The sequence below is a fragment of the Coregonus clupeaformis genome, chromosome 13 (assembly GCF_020615455.1).
Source record: "Coregonus clupeaformis isolate EN_2021a chromosome 13, ASM2061545v1, whole genome shotgun sequence".
Classification (NCBI taxonomy): domain Eukaryota; kingdom Metazoa; phylum Chordata; class Actinopteri; order Salmoniformes; family Salmonidae; genus Coregonus; species Coregonus clupeaformis.
Genome location: NC_059204.1, coordinates 17,567,036 through 17,593,646, shown reverse-complemented (window position 1 = coordinate 17,593,646; position 26,611 = coordinate 17,567,036). Strand labels below are relative to the sequence as shown.

At 43.4% G+C, this 26,611-nt stretch overlaps 1 protein-coding gene across 1 annotated transcript; it reads left to right on the top strand.

Moving 5' to 3' along the window:
* LOC121579371 (E3 ubiquitin-protein ligase CBL-like) lies at nt 1-26,611 on the top strand. Its single transcript, XM_041893913.2, has 15 exons — nt 1-567; nt 1,992-2,239; nt 7,000-7,146; nt 7,295-7,451; nt 14,247-14,368; nt 14,530-14,667; nt 14,897-14,984; nt 17,326-17,457; nt 18,542-18,778; nt 19,058-19,174; nt 19,348-19,634; nt 19,937-20,098; nt 20,305-20,438; nt 23,895-24,086; nt 24,203-26,611. The coding sequence occupies exons 1-15, from the start codon at nt 424-426 to the stop codon at nt 24,529-24,531; spliced, it is 2,634 nt and encodes an 877-aa protein (XP_041749847.2). The 5' UTR covers nt 1-423; the 3' UTR covers nt 24,532-26,611.

Sequence of the window (26,611 nt, the reverse complement as noted above, 5' to 3'; positions counted from 1 at the left end):
GTTACCCAATTTACTCTAAAGGCGGAAAAAAAAGCTGAAACATAGGAAGAAAACAGACCAATAGTAGCTACTTTCCTATTCAGCTGAATGTCTGAAGAAATAAGGCAGTGTACGCCTTTGTATTTGCCTGTCCCCAAAGATAACAGACCGGTCAGAAATTGAACAACCAGGCAGGAGGTTGCGTTATGTAAACGCCTGTCTTTTCTGACGAAATGAGAGGGCGGATGAGGACTCTTTAAATTAGCTAACTAGCAAGCTGACCATCATTTTCTTCTTCTAGCAAGGTTTGTGTGGTTATTACTCTCTTTATCAGAGAACTATAGAGACAGTAATCACGGCAGTTGTCTGTAAATACGTGCCCAGAATTGTCATTCATTGACCGCCTCCAAGCCCCGGGGCTCTCCCCCGGCCGGCGACAGAAGCATGGCAGGAAATCCGAGGAGGGGCGCTGGTCTCATCGGCTTGATGAAGGACGCATTTCAGCCCCATCACCAGCCTCTCCAGCCTCACCAACCTGCAGTGGTAGACAAGAAAATGGTGGAGAAATGCTGGAAACTTATGGATAAGGTAGGTAACAAGCCATCTAATTTCCTCAGCTCTTATGGTAAGTGCATTTAAATGGCAAGAATACTCAACATATGAAATGCAAGGTTTACTATAATGTCCATAGTGTAGCAATAATAAAACAATAGGTTACATAGAATAAGGAGAGATGGTGTGACAGTCTTTTTCCCATGTGAGGTGAACAATTACCACAAGACTGATCATGCCATGTCAATACTATTTATTCTGCAAAATGAAGCAAATGTATTCATGCATTCGTTATTTTTCTTTATAAAATGGCCTCCAATACATTGTTTCCCCGAAATGGCCAGAATTTGAGCAATGTACAGTATTTTCAATTAAACAGTGTACAAGTTGTCTTTGGCAGGAAGACACTTGCATATTCAATTTCACAAGTCTATTTTCAAACGTGTGATTGAACTATCACGTGGTTATTTCATTATTCCTTTTTTGCTTACTGACTCCGTTTGAATGAACACAAGTGTAGCTGATCCCTGTGTCAAATGGCCTATTCAACCAGAACAACAATACCAAATAGGCGTAAATAGTATTATTTTGTCATGTTTTATACATTTGACACACAACCTCAAATGATAGGCCTACAAAATGGTATGTTCCCTTTCCTACTGCTGGTGTGGTAAAAATATCAACACATACATTTTGTGAATTATATTTTCTTAAAAACAAAGATGATAAGGACTACTTGGTGTACTGTCAAATAGGACAATTGAGACAATATCAAGGGACTGGCCAGGCCTGGTTGTATGAACCAGTTGAATTACAAACATCATCCAGACTGTAAATAATTGGTTTAACCACAAGCAGGAGCCACAATGTAAATATTGAATTCTCCACTTGCCTGTAATTATCAAGGTCACTCATACCCCAAATTTACTCTCACACTGGTGTGTATCATGATGAGTCCTGACTGGTAATTCTGTCTCTCTACATTAAAATATATCCGTCTGTCTTCCCCATTCATGCAGTCGGCCCACACAACAGTGATAGAACATATCATAAATCATAAAGGCAGAACAAAAGAAGTGCATCTGTATCCTGTGTTGTGGTTTTAATTCCATCCCAGTGTAAGCATGATATTACTAGTGACAATTTCAGTTCTTGTAATTTCTAGGGCCAGACTTTCTCTCCTAACCACTTACCTTGAGCAATTATTATGACCAAGACAGTTTTTTTTGTCTTGACAAAGATCAAGTGTTGACATAGCCCATACATAGACAGATGCAGAGCAGAGAATGTAAGCTTAAAAAAATAAAGGGGTGGGGAAAGAGTTTAATATAGGCAATTTCTCACAAATACATGTTGAGAAACATCTGAGAACCCATTGTTATATGATCAGTCATTCTGGTATGCGTGACCGTTTTCTCCAGGTTCCTCTGACCTCGTCTCACTCTCACTTTCCCACACAGGTGGTGCGTCTGTGCCAGAACCCTAAGGTGGCCCTGAAGAACAGCCCCCCATACATCCTGGACCTACTGCCAGACACCTACCAGCACCTCCGCACCATACTGTCCCGCTACGAGGGCAAGATGGAGACGCTTGGGGAGAACGAGTACTTCCGGGTGGTGATGGAGAACCTGACCAATAAGATCAAGCAGACCATGAGCTTGTTCAAGGAGGCCAAGGAGCGCATGTACGAGGAGAACTCTCAGCCCAGGTAAAATGGAGGGGGATATTGAGCCTGCTGGTAGCCAGTCTGTTTCTGCTATAGCCAACATGTTGTTTCTTCAAGGCAATGGTTTATAAACTGAACAAAAATATAAATGCAACATTTAAAGTGTTGGTCCCATGTTTCATGAGCTGAAATAAAAGTTCCCAGAAATGTTACATACGCACAAAAAAATGTTCTCTCAAATTTTGTGTACAAATGATTATATCGCTGTTAGTGAGCATTTCTCCTTTGCCAAGATAATCCATCCAGCTGACAGGTGTGGCATATCAAGAAGCTGATTAAACAGCATGATCATTACACCGGTTCAACTTGTTCTGGGGACAATAAAAGGCCACTCTAAAATGTGCAGTTTTGTCACAGAACACAATGCTACAGATGTCTCAAGTTTTAAGGGAGTGTTCAGTTGGCATGCTGACTGCAGGAATGTCCACCAGAGCTGTTGCCAGAGAATGTAATGTTCATTTATCTACCATAAGCCTCCTCCAACGTCGTTTTAGAGAATTTGGCAGTACGTCCAACTGGCCTCACAACCGCAGACCACGTGTATGGTGTCGGGTGGGCGAGCGGTTTGCTCATGTGAACAGAGTGCCCATATGACGGTGGGGGTATGGGCGGGCAGGCAGGCATAAACTACGCACAACGAACACAGTGGCATTTTATCGATGGCAATTTGAATGCACAGAGCTACCGTGACGAGATCCTGATGCCCATTGTCGTGCCATTCATCCGCCGCCATCACTTCATGTTTCAGCATTATAATGCACGGCCCCATGTCGCAAGGATCTGTACACAATTCCTGGAAGCTGAAAATGTCCCAGTTCTTCCATAACCTTTTTTTAAGGTATCTGTGACCAACAGATGCATATCTGTCATGTGAAATCCATAGATTAGGCCCTAATTAATTGATTTCAATTGACTGATTTTCTTACAGTGCATTCGGAAAGTATTCAGACCCCTTGACTTTTTCCACATTTTGTTACTTTACAGCCTTATTCTAAAATTGATTAAATATTTATTTTTCTCATCAATCTACACACTACCCCATAATGACAAAGCGAAAACAGGTTTAGAAATATTTGTCAATTGATAAAAAACAGATACCTTATTTATATAAGTATTCAGACCCTTTGCTATGAGACTCGATATTGAGCTCAGGTGCATCCTGTGTCCATTGATCATCCTTGAGATGTTTCTACAACTTGATTGGAGTCCACCTGTGGTAGATTCAATTGACTTGCAATCGATTTGCAAAAGGCACACACCTGTCTATATACGGTCCCACAGGTGACAGTGCATGTCACAGGAAAAACCAAGCCATGAGGCCGAAGGAATTGTCCATAGAGCTCTGAGACAGGATTGTGTCAAGGCACAGATCTGGGAAGGGTAGCAAAACATTTCTGCAGCATTGAAGTTCCCCAAGAACACAGTGGCGTCCATCATTCTTAAATGGAAGAAGTTTGGAACCACCAAGACTCTTCCTAGAGTTGGACGCCCGGCCAAACTGAGCAATCGAGGGAGAACGGCCTTCGTCAGGGAGGTGACCAAGAACCCGATGATCACTCTGACAGAGCTCCAGAGTTCCTCTGTGGAGATGGGAGAACCTTCCAGAAGGAAAACCATCTATGCAACACTCTACCAATCAGGCCTTTATGGTAGAGTGGCCAGACGGAAGCCACTCCTCAGCCCGCTTGGAGTTTGCTAAAAGGCACCAAAAGGACTCTCAGACCATGAGAAACAAGGTTCTCGGGTCTGATGAAACCAAGATTGAACTCTTTGGCCTGAATGCCAAGCGTCACATCTGGAGGAAACCTGGCACCATGCCTACGGTGGAGCATGGTGGTGGCAGCATCATGCTGTGGGGATGTTTTTCAGCGACAGTGACTGGGAGACTAGTCAGGATCGAGGGAAAGATAAACAGAGCAAAGTACAGAGAGATCCTTGATGAAAACCTGCTCCAGAGTGCTCAGGACCTCAGACTGGGGTGAAGGTTCACCTTCTAACGGGACAACAACCCTAAGCACACAGCCAAGACAACGCAGGAGTGGCTTCGGGACAAGTTTCTGAATGTCCTTGAGTGGTCCAGCCAGAGCCCGGACTTGAACCCGATCAAACAATCTCTGGAGAGACCTGAAAATAGCTGTGCAGCGACGCTCCCCATCCAACCTGACAGATCTCGAGAGGATCTGCAGAGAGGAATGGGAGAAACTCCCCAAATACAGGTGTGCCAAGCTTGTAGCGTCATACCTAAGAAGACTCGAGGCTGTAATCGCTGCCAAAGGTGCTTCAACAAAGTACTGAGTAAAGGGTCTGAATACTTGTCATAAATGTCATATTTGAGTTTTATTTTATTTTATAAATTTGCTAACATTTCTAAAAACCTGTTTTTGCTTTGTCATTATGGGGTATTGTGTGTAGATTGAGGGAGAAAAAAACAATTGGATCCATCTTAGAATAAGGCTGTAATGTAACAAAATGTGGAAAAAGTGAAGGGGTGTGAATACTTTCCGAATGCACTGTTTATGAAATCTTTGAAATTGTTGCATGTTGCGTTTATTTTTGTTCAGTATAGTTGTTGAATGCATAACCAGGTGAGGTCAAAATTAGCTCTAAGGCTAGAACCCAACTTGAAAAGTAGGCCTAGGTGTTCCGATCAAAGGTTTCCTTTCTTGTTATCAAGATGACTGGTATGTCCAATTTCTGGGGGTTTCTCAAGTGATGTCTTGTTTTTTTAGTTAATGTGGTTCGTTAAACATTTCTACCACTTACGGGGGAGTGTAAGAGCATTTATGCTTATCTCAGAAGAGTTAACCTCCTCTTGAGTGAATCTTCAAAACAGGAACACCCCCCCCATGACTCTGATGGGAGATGCTGTGTTATCAGTGTTTTGAATCTCTATGGTGGTTTGTGACAGGCAGAGTGCTGCATGCTGAGAAGATCAGATTTCCAAGAAACTACTCACACCTCAAACCAATGTTCTATTAATTAAGCACGTGTTATTTGAAAATATTTTAAGCTATTTACACCCCAAAAAAAGACTAGAAAATAGGAATTGGGCATTTTCATTATTTAGTTGCAGGTCATGTTGCGTAAAGCAAAGGAAAGTGGTGACAAGTGATGCAAGAACCGTTAAGCTAAATGATGAACAGATCTTTTTAGGGTTTATTTCCTCTTTTACTCAGAAATACATTACTAAGCTGAAACCCATCCTGTTTACTTTATTTATATGATTGCTAAACAAACTATCTCATTCTAGTTCTGTGGAAGCAATGATGCTATCAGTGATTCTTCTGACTCACAAGTAGCTCAAATGCATGAGCTATTATAAGAAACTGACCTGCTAGTACTCAAATACAACATGCAATAATTTGGTCAGACAAAAGGTTAACATACACATTGATTAGTGGTTTAGTGTTGTGTGCCTTAGCAATGGGTTTTCAGCAGATGACACTTCTAAGAAGCTCATCACACTTTCTTAAAGCTGAATGATTGATTGTACAGGGCTTTCAAAAAGTATTCAGACCCCTTGACCTTTTCCACATTTTGTTACGTTACAGCCTTATTCTAAAATGGATTAAAAATATAAATAATTCTCAGGAATCTACACACAATACCCCATAATGACAAAGCGAAAACAGGTTTTTAGACATTTTTGCTAAATAAAAAAATGAAATACCTTATTTACGTAAGTATTCAGACACTTTGCTATGAGACTCGAAATTGAGCTCAGGTGCATCCTGTCTCCATTGATTATCCTTGAGATGTTTCTACAACTTGGAGTCCACCTGTGGTAAATTAAATTGATTGGACATGATTTGGAAAGGCACAAACCTGTCTATATAAGGTCCCACAGTTGACAGTGCATGTCAGAGCAAAAACCAAGCCATGAGGTCGAAGGAATTGTCCGTAGAGCTCCGAGACAGGACTGTGTCGAGGCACAGATCTGGGGAAGGGTACCAAAAAATGTCTGCAGCATTGAAGGTCCCCCAAGAACACAGTGGCCTCCATCATTCTTAAATGGAGGAGGTTTGGAACCACCAAGACTTCCAAGATCTGGCTGCCCGGCCAAAGTGAGCAATCGGGGAGGTGACCAAGAACTCGATGGTCACTCTGACAGAGCTCCAGAGTTCCTCTGTGGAGATGGGAGAACCTTCCAGAAGGACAACCATCTCTGCAGCACTCCACCAATCAGGCTTTTATGGTAGAGTGGCCAGATGGAAGCCACTCCTCAGTAAAAGGCACATGACAGCCCGCTTGGAGTTTGGCAAAAGGCACCTAAAGGACTCTCAGACTATGAGAAACAAGATTCTCTGGTCTGATGAAACCAAGATTGAACTGGCTGCCAAACGTGCTTCACCAAAGTACTGAGTAAAGGGTCTGAATACTTATGATATTTCTTTTTTTTATTTTTTTTTTATAAATTAACTAACATTTCTAAAAACCTGTTTTTGCTTTGTCATTATGTTGTATTGTAGATGAGGGGGGGGAAACTATTTAATCCATTTTAGAATAAGGCTGTAACGTAACAAAATGTGGAAAAAGTCAAGAGGTCTGAATACTTTCCGAATGCACTGTATACTAACCCCAACACAAAAGCATCCAATCCTAAAAGATTAGGCTTATACCTAGCCTAAATGTTTGACCCAAAGTGCCAAAGTCAAGAAAATACATTACCATTGGTCAACTTCAGGGATATGAGGTTTGTCTGAGGACCTGATTCGCTAAGATGTCATACCTTTTCTTCATAGGCGGAACTTGACCAAGCTGTCGTTGATATTCAGCCACATGCTGGCTGAGCTAAAAGCCATCTTTCCCAATGGCCTGTTCCAAGGAGACAACTTCCGCATCACCAAAGCTGACGCCGCCGAGTTCTGGAGGAGGTCTTTTGGTGACAAGTGAGTTTGGCTCCTTTTATCATATTACATTTTCTTAGTTGGGAAGCAGTATTTACAAAAGGGGTTCAAATGAAACAAAAACGCTCAACTAAAAACATGCCTGGGGTTATTACTACTTTTGTATCACTAAACCCTCTCCCCTCTGTAGGACCATTGTTCCATGGAGGACGTTCCGCCAGGCTCTTCATGAATTCCACCCCATCAGCTCAGGCCTGGAGGCCATGGCTCTCAAGTCTACCATCGACCTCACCTGCAACGACTGCATCTCCGTCTTTGAGTTTGACATCTTCACCAGGCTCTTCCAGGTAATGATTTGCATGGATTTGTATTTACGTTTCTCAAACTCAAATAATGATGATGGATGGGTTTTAATAACTATTTTCCAGGTGCCTGAAGCACTTTAGATTGAATGGCGGAAACTCAACTCATCCACTACCAAAATAGTTGTACACCCCTTCCATCACCAATTATGTAGGGAATGTGGTTTCACTGCTCCCAATTCCCATTCCTGACCCACTCACTATCATACTACTTTGGATAAGAGCATCTGCTAAATTTATACAAAGTGACTTACATTAAGTCAATTCAGGACCACTTACTGTAACAGTCATCGTATTCATAAGTAACCACCCTAAAGAACTTGCGTCTCTGCTATTGGTTGTGGAGTTTTCTGTTTAGCACGGCAGCAACTTTAGTACCTTTTTAAGCAGTCACAAAGTTGTTTTCTCTCTGAGGAGCCAAATGTACACAGAGCTCAACTGCTGTGTAGAAAGTTCACTGTAGAAGCTATCAAACTGGTGGAGGTGGCTAAGAAAAGGCCTGTGTGGGCGGTTAATTTCAACCATGGGTACTTTTTTATTCCATCAGAGGCCATAAGGACATGTTGTGAGTACAGAGGAAAAGATGGCTGCTCTATCATTATTTAGGGTGGGGAGGTTAAAGTACAGTCAGTACGTCCTCTATTGGAGGTCTCCCAACTGGGCGGGGCCTTTACAGTAGTTCCTTCGACTTTGTGTGCACAGAGGCCACAAGTGTTGGCACAGTCTGAGTCTGGGCAGACTGAAACCAAAATGACTTCCTCAAATTAGCCTTGACAATTGAACTGGAGCAGAGTTGCCTGTATATGTTTAGTTTATAGTGCAGCAGTGGTTACCTGCCAGTGGCACAGGGGCCTCGTTTATAAACGTTGCGTACGCACAAAATATGCCCCAAAAAATGCATGCGCCAGGTTCACGCAAAAGTTGGCATTTATAAAAACTTTACTTCAGGTGACAATGTGCTTATCCTCACGCAAACTTTAGACCATGTGTACGCACAGTTTCTAGTGGTTGAAGTATTGCAATGCAAGACGGCAAAAGTAGCATAGGGCAGGAATATATGATGACACTCTTATTCATAACAACAAAAAAAGGTAGCTAAATACAGTGAGGGGAAAAAAGTATTTGATCCCCTGCTGATTTTGTACGTTTGCCCACTGACAAAGAAATGATCAGTCTATAATTTTAATGGTAGGTTTATTTGAACAGTGAGAGACAGAATAACAACAAAAAAATTTTATACATTGATTTGCATTTTAATGAGGGAATTAAGTATTTGACCCCCTCTCAATCAGAAAGATTTCTGGCTCCCAGGTGTCTTTTATACAGGTAACGAGCTGAGATTAGGAGCACACTCTTAAAGGGAGTGCTCCTAATCTCAGTTTGTTACCTGTATAAAAGACACCTGTCCACAGAAGCAATCAATCAATCAGATTCCAAACTCTCCACCATGGCCAAGACCAAAGAGCTCTCCAAGAATGTCAGGGACAAGATTGTAGACCTACACAAGGCTGGAATGGGCTACAAGACCATTGCCAAGCATCTTGGTGAGAAGGTGACAACAGTTGGTGCGATTATTCGCAAATGGAAGAAACACAAAATAACTGTCAATCTCCCTCGGCCTGGGGCTCCATGCAAGATCTCACCTCGTGGAGTTGCAATGATCATGAGAACGGTGAGGAATCAGCCCAGAACTACACGGGAGGATATTGTCAATGATCTCTAGGCAGCTGGGACCATAGTCACCACGAAAACAATTGGTAACACACTACGCCGTGAAGGACTGAAATCCTGCAGCGACAATGACCCAAAACACACGGCCAAGGCAACAAAGTAGTGGCTCAATAAGAAGCACATTAAGGTCCTGGAGTGGCCTAGCCAGTCTCCAGACCTTAATCCCATAGAAAATCTGTGGAGGGAGCTGAAGGTTCGAGTTGCCAAACTTCAGGCTCGAAACGTTAATGACTTGGAGAAGATCTGCAAAGAGGAGTGGAACAAAATCCCTCCTGAGATGTGTGCAAACCTGGTGGCCAACTACAAGAAACGTCTGACCTCTGTGATTGCCAACAAGGGTTTTGCCACCAAGTACTAAGTCATGTTTTGCAGAGGGGTCAAATACTTATTTCCCTCATTAAAATGCAAATCAATTTATAACATTTTTGACATGCATTTTTCTAGATTATTTTGTTGTTATTCTGTCTCTCACTGTTCAAATAAACCTACCATTAAAATTATAGACTGATCATTTCTTTGTCAGTGGGCAAACGTACAAAATCAGCAGGGGATCAAATACTTTTTTCCCTCACTGTGTGTATATATATATATATATATATATATATGTATATGTGTATGTATGTGTGTTTGTGTGCGTATATATGCGAGAAAAAAAATACATATGGGGGATTGGAAGTGATGTAGACAATTACATTGATGGAAGTTACAATCTATCAGCAATATTAAAGCTGATCTACCCCCTAAAAAAAAAAGAAACTACTACTAAAGGACCCCAATAAGAAGAAGAGACTTGCTTGGGCCAAGAAACACGAACAATGGACATTAGACCGGTGGAAATCTGTCCTTTTGATCTGGAGTCCAAATGTGAGATTTTTGGTTCCAACCGCTGTGTCTTTGTGAGACGCAGAGTAGGTGAACAGATGATCTCCGCATGTGTGGTTCCCACTGTGAAGCATGGATGAGGAGATGTGATGGTGTGGGGGTGCTTTGCTGGTGACACTGTCAGTGATTTATATAGATCCATGCAAGATCTCACCTCGTGGGGCATCAATGATCATGAGGAAGGTGAGGGATCAGCCCAGAACTACACGGCAGGACCTGGTCAATGACCTGAAGAGAGCTGGGACCACAGTCTCAAAGAAAACCATTAGTAACACACTATGCCGTCATGGATTAAAATCCTGCAGCGCACGCAAGGTCCCCCTGCTCAAGCCAGCTCATGTCCAGGCCCGTCTGAAGTTTGCCAATGACCATCTGGATGATCCAGAGGAGGAATGGGAGAAGGTCATGTGGTCTGATGAGACAAAAATAGAGCTTTTTGGTCTAAACTCCACTCGCCGTGTTTGGAGGAAGAAGAAGGATGAGTACAACCCCAAGAACACCATCCCAACCGTGAAGCATGGATGTGGAAACATCATTCTTTGGGGATGCTTTTCTGCAAAGGGGACAGGACGACTGCACCGTATTGAGGGGAGGATGGATGGGGCCATGTATTGCGAGATCTTGGCCAACAACCTCCTTCCTTCAGTAAGAGCATTGAAGATGGGTCGTGGCTGGGTCTTCCAGCATGACAACGACCCGAAACACACAGCCAGGGCAACTAAGGAGTGGCTCCGTAAGAAGCATCTCAAGGTCCTGGAGTGGCCTAGCCAGTCTCCAGACCTGAACCCAATAGAACATCTTTGGAGGGAGCTGAAAGTCCGTATTGCCCAGCGACAGCCCCGAAACCTGAAGGATCTGGAGAAGGTCTGTATGGAGGAGTGGGCCAAAATCCCTGCTGCAGTGTGTGCAAACCTGGTCAAGACCTACAGGAAACGTATGATCTCTGTAATTGCAAACAAAGGTTTCTGTACCAAATATTAAGTTCTGCTTTTCTGATGTATCAAATACTTATGTCATGCAATAAAATGCAAATTAATTACTTAAAAATCATACAATGTGATTTTCTGGATTTTTGTTTTAGATTCCGTCTCTCACAGTTGAAGTGTACCTATGATAAAAATTACAGACCTCTACATGCTTTGTAAGTAGGAAAACCTGCAAAATCGGCAGTGTGTCAAATACTTGTTCTCCCCACTGTATATGGACAAGCAATGACAGAGCGGCATTGACTAAGATACAGTAGAATATTATAGAATAGAATGCAGTATATACATATGAGATGAGTAGTGCAAGATATGTAAACATTGTTAAAGTGACTAGTGTTCCATTTCTTAATGTGGCCAGTGATTTCAATAGCCTCTAATGTGCTAGTGATGGCTATTTAACAGTCTGATGGCCTTGAGATAGAAGCTATTCTTAATTCTCTCAGTCCCAGCTTTGATGCACCTGTACTGACCTCGCCTTCTGGATGATAGCGGACTGAACAGGCAGTGGCTCGGGTGGTTGATGTCCTTGATTATCTTTTTGGCCTTCCTGTGACATCGGGTGCTGTATGTCTCTTGGAGGGCGGGTAGTTTGCCCCCGGTAATGCGTTCGGCAAACCGCACCACCCTCTGGAGAGCCCTGCGGTTGTGGGCGGTGCAGTTGCCGTACCAGGCGGTGATACAGCCCGACAGGATGCTCTCAATTGTGCATCTGTAAAAGTTTGAGGTTTAAGCCAAATTTCTTCAGCCTCTTGATGTTGAAGAGGCTCTGTTGCGCCTTCTTCACCACACTGTCTGCGTGTGAGGACCATTTCAGTTTGTCGGTGATGTGTACGCCAAGGAACTTGAAGCTTTTACCTTCTCCACTGCGGTCCCGTCGATTTGAATAGGGGGGTGCACCCTCTGCTGTTTCCTGAAGTCCACGATCATCTCCTTTGTTTTGTTGATGTTGAGTGAGAGGTTATTTTCCTGACACCACACTCCCATAGCCCTCACCTCCTCCCTGTAGGCTGTCTCGTCATTGTTGGTAATCAAGCCTACTACTGTTGTGTCGTCTGCAAACTTGATGATTGAGTTGGAGGCGTGCTTGGCCACGCAGTCATGGATGAACAGGGAGTACAGGAGGGGGCTGAGCACGCACCCTTGTGGGGCCCCAGTGTTGAGGATCAGCGAAGTGGAGATGTTGTTTCCTACATTCACCACCTGGGAGTAGCCCGTCAGGAAGTCCATCACCCAGTTGCACAGGTCTGGGTTCAGACCCAGGGCCTCAAGCTTAATGATGAGCTTGGAGGGTACTATGGTGTTGAATGCTGAGCTATAGTCAATGAACAGCATTCTTACATAGGTATTCCTCTTGTCCAGATGGGATAGGGCAGTGTGATGGCGATTGCATCGTCTGTGGATCTATTGGGGCGGTAAGCAAATTGAAGTGGGTCTAGGGTGACAGGTAAGGTAGAAGTGATATATGATCCTTGACTAGTCTCTCAATGCACTTCATGATGACAGAGGTGAGTGCCACAGGGCGATAGTCATTTAGTTCAGTTACCTTTGCTTTCTTGAGTACAGTAACAATGGTGGCCATCTTGAAGCATGTGGGAACAGCAGACTGGGAAAGGGAGAGATTGAATATGTCCATAAACCTACCAGCCAGCTGGTCTGCGCATGCTCTGAGGACGCGGCTAGGGATGCCTTCTGGGCTGGCAGCCTTGCGGGGGTTAACATGCTTAAATGTCTTAATCACGTCGGCCATGGAGAAGGAGAGGCCACAGTCCTTGGTAGTGGGCCTCGTCAGTGGCACTGTGTTATCCTCAAAGCGGGTGAAGAAGGTGTTTAGCTTGTCTGGAAGCGAGACGTCGGTGTCGGCGACGTGGCTGGTTTTCCTTTTGTAAACCAGGTGAAGCTGGTTGAGAGAATACAAAGAGTGTGCAAAGCTGTCATCAAGGCAAAGGGTGGCTACTTTGAAGAATCTAAAATCTAGAATATATTTTGATTTGTTTAACAACAATAATAGTGAAAACATTTCTTTTTTGGTTACTACATGATTCCATATGTGTTATTTCATAGTTTTGATGTCTTCACTATCATTCTAAAATGTAGAAAATAGTAAAAATAAAGAAAAACCCTTGAATGAGTAGGTGTGTCAACTTTTGACTGATACTGTATATCATAACCATTGCAGAATACATTTCTCACCTTTTTCTGGCCATAATGAGTTCATATTCCCGAAGGAACCATACAACAAATTACCATGTGAATCTCTCATTTAATTGGGCCTATTAGATATAATTTCAAGCTTTTGCTCTATTCATCCGAAAAGGAGTGCTGTTTATTACATACAGTAGAATTTATCAGGTGAACAGACAGTTGATATTTTACATTGAAGTGTGTAGGCTACCACTGTAAGTAGGCCTATTGTAGTTTTCATTTTTTTTCAAGTAGACAATGTTTCAGAATTCGTGGGCAGTGCAGCATATTTAGGTTCTGGAAAAAGTAAATGCTAAACGTAATGGAATTCTGTTTACAGGTCCACAACAATTTGCAATTGTTTTTGTCTTTCAGAAACGGTCAGATAGGCTACAGCAAATGTAACTGCAAAAGAAAACATTCTGCCAACACCTCCAAAGACATTTAATCAAGTTCGCCATTGCTATTTCCTTTAGATACTGTCTTGGCCTAATTCCAATACTGCCAAGGTATACAGAAAATAAGGACGTTATTGTCACCATAAAAGGTGAATGAAGGATGTTTTTCAGGCGGAGTTGTTATAATGCTTGTTCACGGGTACACAGTTTTACGAAAGGTCTGATTTATAACGGGAAACATGCGTATTTATGGCATGTGCCAAATATATAAATCTCAATGTTTAGTGTAAAATTTACGCAACGGTTATAAATGAGGCCCCAGGAGACCTACTGGGTGTGCATGCTTTTGTTCCAGCCCACCACTAACACATCAGCTTCAACTAATAATCAATTGATCATCAAGACCATTGAGGAGATTAGGACTGGGCTGGAATAAAATCATGCACGCCCTGTAGCTCTCCAGACCACTGTTGTCGTGAATATCAGGTGAAGAACACAAGTGCTTCTTTGTTAGCTAGGATTAAGATTGGTTGTCAATACAAAGACAAGCTGTTGTTGCTGTACGGGTTCTGACCGTGGTGTGTGTGTGTTGGATTGTGCAGCCGTGGTCATCTCTCCTGAGGAACTGGAACAGTCTGGCTGTCACACATCCGGGGTACATGGCCTTCCTCACCTACGACGAGGTCAAGGCCCGACTGCAGAGGTTCATCCACAAGCCTGGCAGGTGAGACACACATACACCTGACACTGAAGTAAATATTTTGACATGCACACACTTGCATACAAAAAAAACATCACAGAGCACACAGAGACCGTCCAAGTACATCAACATGTACACGCTCAACTTCTCTCACACAACATGTTTGTGGTCTGCCTCTGTCCCAGTTATATCTTCAGACTGAGTTGCACTCGGCTGGGCCAGTGGGCCATTGGCTACGTCACTGCAGATGGGAACATCCTGCAGACCATCCCCCACAACAAGCCCCTCTTTCAGGCCCTCATTGATGGATACAGGGAGGGATTGTGAGTATGACATAGCCAAGATGAAAGAATGACCAAATACTACCTTTTCTGGTTCAGTCAAGGCGTTTGCAAAATATGTTGTGTAAAGTTTCCTCTGAAAGAGGTTGAAATCAGTTTAAGACTACAAACAAAAATCATCACAGAATTGCACATTTTAATTAGTTGAAATAACAGGAAATCATACTTCAACTGGCCATTGAAATGTTTTGATTTGTTGCTCTCTCTCCAGCTACTTGTTCCCAGATGGCCGGGCCCAGAACCCAGACCTCACAGGTCTGTGTGAGCCCTCCCCACAGGACCACATCAAAGTCACACAGGTCAGACACACACACTCACATCCACGAAGTTCATAACATTCACTACAGGTCGTAATTCAGACTTCAGATTCACTTGTGACTCAAACTTTTGCCTACTGTAATTTTCCATTGCTTACAATGCCCTAAACATACATTTGTATACTTATTCAGATTTATGTGAATCTATCTCAAGTCAGAATACTGTCTGTTTAGATCAGGGGTGTCAAACTCATTTTAGCTCAGGGGCCACATGGAGGAAAATCTATTCCCAAGTGGGCCGGACTGGAAAAATCATGGTATATATAACTTAAAAACAACAACTTCAGATTGTTTTCTTTGTTTTAATACGATCAACATACAACATAAAGCTGGAGCCTGAGGACAGTGTGTCCAAAATAGTACAAGCACAACATCACTATTAATCATAAAACACGTCAAGTTTATTTGAAAGTTCTAAAGAAAAAGAACACACAATGCCTCAGTGATTAACAGAACTGTTTCACAGATCACAGAACTATATCAGGGTGTCATTTCTCAGGCAGAAATGTAGATAAAAATAATGAAATCCTGTTCCCCAAACAAGTGCAAGAACCACAGAGTCAAGAATAGGTTAAATATACAAATAAAATAAAATCAATTAAAAACAATGGCACATCAACATAAAAACATATAAACATAAATCTGAAAGCGTTGCTCAAACTCCCGTAACAGTCCCGTTATTTTATCTTTGAACCGCTTCATGTCTGCCACATGTTGGGTCGCGCACACATCTTTCAGACAGGGGAAGTGAGCTGCATCACCACCGGCAAGTTGCGTCTCCCACAATGACAGCTTCAACTTGAAAGAACGTATGCTGTCATAATACTGCGTGACAACTTTGTTGCGCCCTTGCAGCTGTTTGTTCAAGTTATTCAGGTGCTCTGTAACATCCACCATAAATGCAAGGTCCTGCATCCATTCTGCGGAATGAAATTCTAACACTGGTTTGCCCCTTTTCTTCCATGAACTGTTCAATTTCTTCTCGTAAATCAAAGAAACGCCTCAGCACAGCACCTCGGCTTAACCATCTTACTCTCAGTGTGGTATGGCAGGCCATAGATGTGGTCTTTCTCTCTGAGAAGGCTGTCAAACTGACGGTGATTCAGGCTTCTGGATCGGATGAAATTAACAGTTTGGATGACCACCTTCATGACGTTATCCATCTTTAATGACTTGCAACACAAAGCCTCCTGGTGCAAAATACAGTGAAAAGTCAAAAATCACGTCCTCCATTTGCAGATTGCACTTTCTCTCTGAACTTTGTCACAACGCCTGCTTTTTTCCCGATCATTGAGGGCGCACCATCTGTAGCCAGGCTGACAGCGCGGGACCAGTCCACTCCGACCCTGTCCAGCGCGCCCGACGAGTGCGGTAAAAATATCAGCTGCTGTCGTTGTATCTGTCATCGGCACCAACTCCACGAACTCCTCGGTGACGGTCAATGTGTCATCAACTCCGCGGATGAAAATGGCCAGTTGTGCAACATCTGTAATGTCAGTGCTTTCATCAATTGCAACCGAAAAACGCAATAAATGACTTTACTTTTTGCTTCAACTGGCTGTCCAAATCCACTGAAAGATCGGAAATCCTGTCTGCAACTGTGTTTCTTGTCAGGCTGATATTTGCAAAAGCCTGCCGCTTTCAGGGCACACAATCTCCGCTGCCTTCATCATGCATGTTTTTACAAATTCACCCTCACTAAATGGTTTTGAAGCCACTGCAATTTCATTAGCAATGAGGTAGCTAGCTTTCACTGCAGCGTCACTGATGTCTCGGCTGTGAGTAAACACAGACTGCTGTTTCTTCAGACCCGCCAACAGTTCATTCACCTTCTCTCATCTCCGCTGTCCTTGAAAGTTGTCATATTTGTCGGCATGAAGACTCACATAGTGGCGACAAAGGTTATATTCTTTCAGCACTGCAACATGCTCTGAACACACCAAACATACAGCTTTCCCATTCAATTCCGTGAATAAATAGGATGACCATTTTTCTTGGAACACTCTGCACTCTGCGTCCACTTTTCTCTTTTTTGACAGAGACATATTGGGGCAATGAGGGTGCCAAAGCACATAATGTTAAAAGTAGAAGCCAAAAAAAATATATATATATATTATTATTATATATATATTTTTTTTTTCAAAATCATCTCGCGGGCCGTACGTTTGACACCCCTGGTTTAGATGGATGTTTCCTAAAATCAGAATTGGGCCAGAAAATATTTGTCCTATTGAAGTATGCATACACTGAGATATGACATTTCTGATGTATCTTTTACTTATGTGATACTCATCCTATCTCCTTTCTCTTCTCTGTGCTACAGGAGCAGTATGAGCTCTACTGTGAGATGGGCTCCACATTCCAGTTGTGTAAGATCTGTGCAGAGAACGACAAGGATGTGAAGATAGAGCCCTGCAGCCACCTCATGTGCACCTCCTGTCTCACTGCCTGGCAGGTAGGTCCCAGAATTAGGTCATCCCGCAAGAGTGTCTATTGGTTCACATTCATTTTGTACATTTTATCTGGGCCCGTATCCACAAAGCGTCTCAGAGTAGAACATTGGTCGTAAGTGCTGAGAATAGAGACATTTTACTCCTACTCTTATGGGTCAAAATAAAAGCTATGCATGAAGCCTCTTCAGTCAGAAGTCACTCCTAGTCGACAGATATTTAGGACACCTCATAAGCTGTCCTAACCAGTTAAGAGTTACCAACAGGTGTCTTGATAAAAGAAAAATGCAGTGAGTCAGTGTTTCCTGCGTCACATGCAATTGTTTTGAGTTGTTAAGAATGTTTTGATATTTCATAAATAATCTAGACCTACATGTAACAGTATCTCTTGCACTTTTGACAATTTCACAAGGCATGTTTTACATGATATGCTTAAATACTTAACCACTTAGTTATTTAAAGTTATCCATTTGGAATGCAACATGTTGTAAAAAAAATCTCTAAATTAGGCATGCCTATAAATTGTGCAATTGAAGGCATATATATAGTGCTTGTGTTAACTTTGATAGTGTTTGATGAAAATGATAGACCTTTCAAAACGTTGTGTGCAGTGTTGTATGCAACATTATCGGCAAGTGACTTGATGCCTACTGTGCCAAAGTGATTTAGAGTTGTTAAACGGGAATGACGACGAGTGTGTGTTGATAACGGTAATATTATGAAAATTCCGCTTTTAACCATATCATTTTTATTAAAATAAAGGTTATGGTTGCCAACATATTAGGCAATAATTAAGAGTAGGCAAAGTGATTGTGTCAGGCGAAAATGATATCAAACGTTTTACCATTACAGCATTTGATGTACAGTCACCTTCACTGTCATTGTCTGAAGCATGCTCTATAGAGTTCACGCTGGCGATGCCGTATGTCTGAGCAGTGTCTTAACATCATCCTAAAACCTACTCTGAGCTGGGAGGTTTTTTTCTTCTTAAAACAGGTTAACAGGATTCCTAGGACCTTTTCTGAGATGCTTTGTGGATATGGGCCCTGGCCCGATTTAGTTTTAAACTGCGGTATTGCTCTCTCTCAGGAATCGGAGGGGCAGGGCTGTCCATTCTGCCGCTGTGAGATTAAAGGCACAGAGCCCATCGTGGTAGACCCCTTCCACCCCAAGAACAGCAGCAGCGGGGCCTCCTTTGCCAGCTTCCAGGGACCTTACGGGGCGGAAGGAGGGGGCTCCCTGTCAGTCTCCCCCAGCAACGATGAGGACGATGACGAGCGCCTGGAGGACCCCCACCTCATTATGAACAGGCTGGCCTGCACCAAGGCAAGTCCCCCACCTCACCCCCAGCCACCATCTATGACCAGCCAGACTTTGTCATGTTCTCTCTATTTCTCCTACACACACCATCTCACAACATCATTGTGTCCTTATGTGGTAAAAGTGAAAAGACAATCTATAAAAGACTTGGTAGTTTTCAGAATTTGCCAATCAGATACACCACCCAGTAAATCAACAACAACAAAAACAGCTCCTCCATCTACATGTTGTAGAAACAAGCTGACGTCTCAAGTTTGTTTTGATGCCTCCCCTGTGTGTTTTCAGGTGGAGCGCCCGCCCTCCCCTGTGACGCCGCTGCCCCCTGTGCCCCCCCGGCTGGACCTGCTGCATCAGAGGCCCCCCAGCTCCCCAGGGGTCCTGGGCCAAGGAGCAACAACCAAGGCAAGTGGAGGACCTAATCTGTCAATCACTTAATCTAATTCAAGCTTATTTTGTTATGTATATAATGGTGTGCCCATGCATGTCATGTGACTTTTACATTTTACTAATTTAGCTGACTCTCTAATCCAGAGAGACAAGTATTGCATACAGTCATTAATATCTGCTCTCCCCAGATTGCAGCCCTCCACAGAGACAAACCTTTGCCCCTCCCTCCTGCCCTGAGAGAGTTACCCCCTCCTCCCCCACCCGAACGCCCCTCTCCCCTTGGACTGCCAGAGGGCCGGCTCCAAAGGAGACCCCTGCCATGCACCCCTCCAGAGCCCAACTGGGCCTCCAACTACATGGTTCCCCGCCCCGTAGCCAAGGCCCCCCCACAGACCAACGGACCCAGTGACAGTGACTGTATCCACAGAGCAAAGCCGCTAGCAGCGACCAACGCTATCTACTCCCTGGCAGTCGGGTATGGCATATGTATAGATATGGATAAAATGTGTTATAGATGTAATGTAGATGTTCAATAGAGAGAAGTCACTCCTTGCCCTGAAGAGTTCTGGGAAATGCAGATTTTTATTCTAGTCCAGCACTAAATCACTAGATTTAATGTAATGGTGGTCTTCCATTCCTGACGTGATTGGTTGAATCAGAGGCTCTCTGGGACTTAGATTGTCTATAGACCCTGTAGTAACTCATAGAATGACTGATCGGTAATTCAATATGTTGTATGTATTACCTGGCTCAGTCTCTCTTGCTCTCTGTTGTTAGGCCTCCTCAACAGGAGTCTACTGGTGAGAAGTCATCTGGGAGTGATGAGGAGAATGAGTACATGAGCCCCACCTCTCTCCCTGCAGGAGGATCCTCCTGGGCCATGGCGGGTGCTGTTGTGCCCGCACCACCACTGCTCCAAACCACTAACCACGACTCACGGTGAGCGCTCAAGACTGTCATTGAGGTGACTCAGTGGATTATGATTGAATGATTGAACCATCCTAGATGTATGTATTTCCTGAATGGTTTAAATCTATGATCAATCAGTACAGGGTCCTGACTAACGTTTTTCTGATGCCCCTCCCTCTGCCATTCATCTTCCTCCATCCCTGCCTCTTTCTCTCCACTCCCCCCTTCTATCCTAGGACTGTGGTGTGTGATGTGGACTGTGAGGACCCTCAGGTGTATGAGTCCATGTGTAACATCCAGGCGCAGGCTAGTGCTACTGTGCTCCTACCTCTGGCCTCCCTGTCCCTGCCCCAGCAGCCCCCGGAATCAGGTACATGGAGATGGATGAAGGATCTCTATTCTCACTTTTCTGATTGCACATGAAGTTACATAATCATCACTTTGTACAATCAGAAAACCACCATGCAACTTGGGCTTGAATCACACTGGCGTCTTTTGTATGTCTACAGTCGTGGTCAAAAGTTTTGAGAATGACACAAGTATTGGTCTTCACAAAGTTTGCTGCTTCAGTGTTTTTAGATATTTTTGTCAGATGTTACTATGGTATACTGAAGTATAATTACAAGCATTCCATAAGTGTCAAAGGCTTTTATTGACAATTACATTAAGTTTATGCAAAGAGTCAATATTTGCAGTGTTGACCCTTCTTTTTCAAGGCCTCTGCAATCCGCCCTGGCATGCTGTCAATTAACTTCTAGGCCACATCCTGACTGATGGCAGCCCATTCTTGCATAATCAATGCTTGGAGTTTGTCAGAATTTGTGGGTTTTTGTTTGTCCACCCGCCTCTTGAGGATTGACCACAAGTTCTCAATGGGATTAAGGTCTGGGGAGTTTCCTGGCCATGGACCCAAAATGTCGATGTTTTGTTCCCAGAGCCACTTAGTTATCACTTTTGCCTTATGGCAAGGTGCTCCATCATGCTGGAAAAGGCATTGTTCGTCACCAAACTGTTCTTGGATGGTTGGGAGAAGTTGCTCTCGGAGCATGTGTTGGTACCATTCTTTAGTCATGGCTGTGTTCTTAGGCAAAATTGTGAGTGAGCCCACTCCCTTGGCTGAGAAGCAACCCCACACATGAATGGTCTCAGGATGCTTTACTGTTGGCATGACACAGGACTGATGGTAGCGCTCACCTTGTCTTCTCCGGACAAGCTTTTTTCCGGATGCCCCAAACAATCGGAAAGGGGATTCATCAGAGAAAAATACTTTACCCCAGTCCTCAGCAGTCCAATCCCTGTACCTTTTGCAGAATATCAGTCTGTCCCTGATGTTTTTTCTGGAGAGAAGTGGCTTCCTCACTGCCCTTCTTGACACCAGGCCATCCTCCAAAAGTCTTTGCCTCACTGTGCGTGCAGATGCACTCACACCTGCCTGCTGCCATTCCTGAGCAAGCTCTGCACTGGTGGTGCCCCGATCCTGCAGCTGAATCAATTTTAGGAGACGGTCCTGGTGCTTGCTGGACTTTCTTGGGCGCCCTGAAGCCTTCTTCACAACAATTGAACCTTTCTCCTTGAAGTTCTTGATGATCCGATAAATGGTTGATTTAGGTGCAATCTTACTAGCAGCAATATCCTTGCCTGTGAAGCCCTTTTTGTGCAAAGCAATGATGACGGCACGTGTTTCCTTGCAGGTAACCATGGTTAAGAGGAAGAACAATGATTTCAAGCACCACCCTCCTTTTAAAGCTTCCAGTCTGTTATTCGAACTCAATCAGCATGACAGAGTGATCTCCAGCCTTGTCCTCGTCAACACTCTCACCTGTGTTAACGAGATAATCACTGACATGATGTCAGCTGGTCCTTTTGTGGCAGGGCTGAAATGCAGTGGAAATGTTATTTTGGGATTAAGTTCATTTTCATGGCAAAGAGGGACTTTGCAATTAATTGCAATTCATCTGATCACTCTTCATAACATTCTGGAGTATATGCAAATTGCCATCATAAAAACTGAGGCAGCAGACTTTGTGAAAATTAATATTTGTGTCATTCTCAAAACTTTTGACCACGACTGTACACCTGCCCAGAAACATACCATCTCAATGAATGTGGCCACAATTGGATTACAGTTATTAGTTAAGCCAGTTATCATGTATCTCAGCACGTGGAACATGTACAGTGGGGAAAAAAAGTATTTAGTCAGCCACCAATTGTGCAAGTTCTCCCACTTAAAAAGATGAGAGAGGCCTGTAATTTTCATCATAGGTACACGTCAACTATGACAGACAAAATGAGAAAACAAAATCCAGAAAATCACATTGTAGGATTTTTTATGAATTTATTTGCAAATTATGGTGGAAAATAAGTATTTGGTCAATAACAAAAGTTTCTCAATACTTTGTTATATACCCTTTGTTGGCAATGACACAGGTCAAACGTTTTCTGTAAGTCTTCACAAGGTTTTCACACACTGTTGCTGGTATTTTGGCCCATTCCTCCATGCAGATCTCCTCTAGAGCAGTGATGTTTTGGGGCTGTCGCTGGGCAACACGGACTTTCAACTCCCTCCAAAGATTTTCTATGGGGTTGAGATCTGGAGACTGGCTAGGCCACTCCAGGACCTTGAAATGCTTCTTACGAAGCCACTCCTTCGTTGCCTGGGCGGTGTGTTTGGGATCATTGTCATGCTGAAAGACCCAGCCACGTTTCATCTTCAATGCCCTTGCTGATGGAAGGAGGTTTTCACTCAAAATCTCACGATACATGGCCCCATTCATTCTTTCCTTTACACGGATCAGTCGTCCTGGTCCCTTTGCAGAAAAACAGCCACAAAGCATGATGTTTCCACCCCCATGCTTCACAGTAGGTATGGTGTTCTTTGGATGCAACTCAGCATTCTTTGTCCTCCAAACACGACGAGTTGAGTTTTTACCAAAAAGTTATATTTTGGTTTCATCTGACCATATGACATTCTCCCAATCCTCTTCTGGATCATCCAAATGCACTCTAGCAAACTTCAGACGGGCCTGGACATGTACTGGCTTAAGCAGAGGGACACGTCTGGCACTGCAGAATTTGAGTCCCTGGCGGCGTAGTGTGTTACTGATGGTAGGCTTTGTTACTTTGGTCCCAGCTCTCTGCAGGTCATTCACTAGGTCCCCCCGTGTGGTTCTTGTGATCATTTTGACCCCATGGGGTGAGATCTTGCGTGGAGCCCCAGATCGAGGGAGATTATCAGTGGTCTTGTATGTCTTCCATTTCCTAATAATTGCTCCCACAGTTGATTTCTTCAAACCAAGCTGCTTACCTATTGCAGATTCAGTCTTCCCAGCCTGGTGCAGGTCTACAATTTTGTTTCTGGTGTCCTTTGACAGCTCTTTGGTCTTGGCCATAGTGGAGTTTGGAGTGTGACTGTTTGAGGTTGTGGACAGGTGTCTTTTATACTGATAACAAGTTCAAACAGGTGCCATTAATACAGGTAACGAGTAGAGGACAGAGGAGCCTCTTAAAGAAGAAGTTACAGGTCTGTGAGAGCCAGAAATCTTGCTTGTTTGTAGGTGACCAAATACTTATTTTCCACCATAATTTGCAAATAAATTCATAAGAAATCCTACATTGTGATTTTCAGGAAAAAAAATTCTCAATTTGTCTGTCATAGTTGACGTGTACCTATGATGAAAATTACAGGCCTCTCATCTTTTTAAGTGGGAGAACTTGCACAATTGGTGGCTGACTAAATACTTTTTTCCCCCACTGTATATCCTGTATTCAGGGTATTTAAATCACTCTTTCTTTTTTTTATCCCTTTAATCCTCTTGTTTCCCTCCAGACTACCTCATCCCTCCCCCTGCGGTTCCCCTGCACCATGTGGTAGAGGAGATTGAGGAAGAGGATGTGTATGAGTATGACTACCCACGACCCCAAGCTCCCCCGGCACCCGCCAGGCGCACCCTCTCTGATGTCACCGGCACCTCGGCCGTCTTCAGCTGCCTCTCAATGGATAGCCCTACCATAGATGCCTGTATGTAACTCAGCATTAGGGTTTTCAGTCCTTTTCCTCTCTTACTTTGTCATGTTAAGAGTTATATTTATCAAACACCATCTCATGAACATGTTCTCTCCTCTTCTCTCTCCCAGCTACGTTTGCATCAGGTCAGGACCCCGAGCGCCCCCCTAAGCCCCTCCCCCGCCGGGTCAACTCAGACCACCGGCCCCGCCCCCTTACCCCAGAGGCCCTGCCCCCTGCTGCCAGTCCATCAGCTGGCTCCCGAGGGGGGCCCGGTCCCGCTCCAGTTCCCGGTGCGGCGCTACCCATCAACGGGGAGATAGAGTGTCTGATGAGCCAGGGTTACTCATTCCAGGACATTCAGAAGGCCCTGATGATCGCCCAGAACAACCTGGAGACGGCCAAGAACATCCTGCGCGAGTTTGTCTCCATCCCCTCCACGGCCCACATCCTCACGTAGCAGCCTCAACACCGCACCCTATATCATTCACCCACTGTGCCATAATGGATAGCATTTCTACTGTGCTGGTTGTGACAGGTCTAGAAGCGCTGTAAATTGTAAGGGTAGGAGGACTCACCTCGGTCCCATGCACAGGCATCTAGTGAGAGAATCTAAAGGGAGAGGGAGAATGCTTGATGTGGCCTCTGTATGGCCAAGCCTTTGACCCTTGTATGGTCGTTTGTGCTTGGCTCTGGTCTTATTGTGTGGCTCTAAGCATTTCCTTGTTTCTGAGTGCAGGGTAGAATAAGCCTAACTTTACACTGTGTGCTTAGGCTGCAGTGTCTCGCAAGGAATAGTTTGGGACTTATTGTGCAGCAGCAGTAACTGTCATTGGGGCATACTTGACTCATGATTCCCACTCCCTCTTCACCCTAATGGTGCCCATGTTAGTTTTGGTTGGGTCATAGTCGTACATACAGTTTGTAGCTAGATACGCCAGGTGGAGACTAAAGCATTTGATTTTGTGGTTTGTGCTAAAGCTAATGAATGTGAATATTTTAGTTGCATTGCAGTATTACAGGGCTCCATGTCATACATTTCACTGTAATTGTAGTAGACGAAGTAACGGTTTTTAAAAAGTAAGCATAACTCCAAATTGCTTTAGTTCCTGGTTTAGTGATTGTCTTATAATATATAACAGTCTGAATGACGTGTACGTAATCTTGGAATGTACAGTAAGCGTATTCAATGTAGTGCTAACATTGACTGGTGAACTAACGTGTAACATTTCTGATGTCATTATTTTGTATAATTGTATTAATGCCACCAGTGGTAGTGGTTTCACGGTTAAGCCTTATTGTTAATTCTGTGAATAGCTTATATATTTTAAAGTGAGTGTCCTTTTTTAATGTCATACTTAAAAATTAAGGGAGTATATGTGCCCTATCTGAATTTTGCTCTCTACTAATCAGTGTGCAATTGGACTGCTGCTTGTAAGGGTTTGTTTTTTCGTATCCATACTATTAATTTTCCAGACAATAACATGTTGATTGGGCAGAGAAGACAAAGTGATCCCAAGTCATGTATACACCATGATATTTAGTGAAATGAAGTACTTAATTGGCACTACCTCAGACTTGCTTTGCTGCCTCCTCTGGGAAAGAACACTTTGTACAACGTTCTTGTTTATACGTTACAAACAGAACATTGCCCCATCTTAAGGTGGCTCAATATTAGTTTTGAACTTTTATGTAGTTTCTTTGTACCTACGTTGATTAGCATTGTTTTTTCCCCCAAGGATGTGGCTTCGACACATTGAGAAATCTGTAAATATATGAATAATTAAATCTATTTCCTTTGAATTTGAAACCCCGTTGAACAGAGGGAGTTTTTGTCATTGTCTTCTGGACTCAGGTACACATCAGACTGAACAATGTGCAGTGATATGCCAAGGTTGTATGGGGACTCTCACACCAGAAATGTTAGGTGTTAATGTGTTGGATTCAAAGCCAAAAGCATTTAAATACAGGTTTAAATCACATATTATTAGATACTTGTAAGGTAAATGTAAAGAATGGCCATGATATTTCTGCATCGGTTTGTTTCGCTTGAGTTCAATATTGTTTTAACTTCTTTCAAATTGTGATATACATTGACTGCAATTCATTGATCATGAACTTAAGTGCCACTCCTTGTAAAATCCTTTGTGAGAATTGACTTGAAACTGAAATGGTTCAAAGTGGTGCTTTCTAAGGCCTCTGCTTTCCACTGTCTCGCTCATATGTGGACTTACCACAAGAGGGCACTCTGTCATAAGAGATTGCTGTGGTCTCATGCCACACTAGTCATTGCACCACACACAGTGCTCAATAGTTGCAGAATTTACTGTTGGTACTTTGTCGTTCGATCCAATGTGAAATTGTATGTTATAATTCATTGTGCGCCTCACCTGTACATACGGAGAGAACTAACAAAAAAAAGAGCTTTTTTTCATTGCCTTATTGCATGTGTAGATGAAGTATTTTATTTATTGATTTTAATATACTCAGCATTCATTATGTTGCCATGTGTTCATGCCTCAGCCATTAAAGATTTTCAA

Excerpts from the sequence above, each read along its gene's own strand:
- LOC121579371 (XM_041893913.2), top strand. The coding sequence starts at position 424 with ATGGCAGGAAATCCGAGGAGGGGCGCTGGTCTCATCGGCTTGATGAAG. Across the intron at positions 19,175-19,347 it reads GCCAAGGAGCAACAACCAAG|ATTGCAGCCCTCCACAGAGA; the intron begins GCAAGTGGAGGA and ends TGCTCTCCCCAG. Across the intron at positions 19,635-19,936 it reads ATCTACTCCCTGGCAGTCGG|GCCTCCTCAACAGGAGTCTA; the intron begins GTATGGCATATG and ends CTCTGTTGTTAG.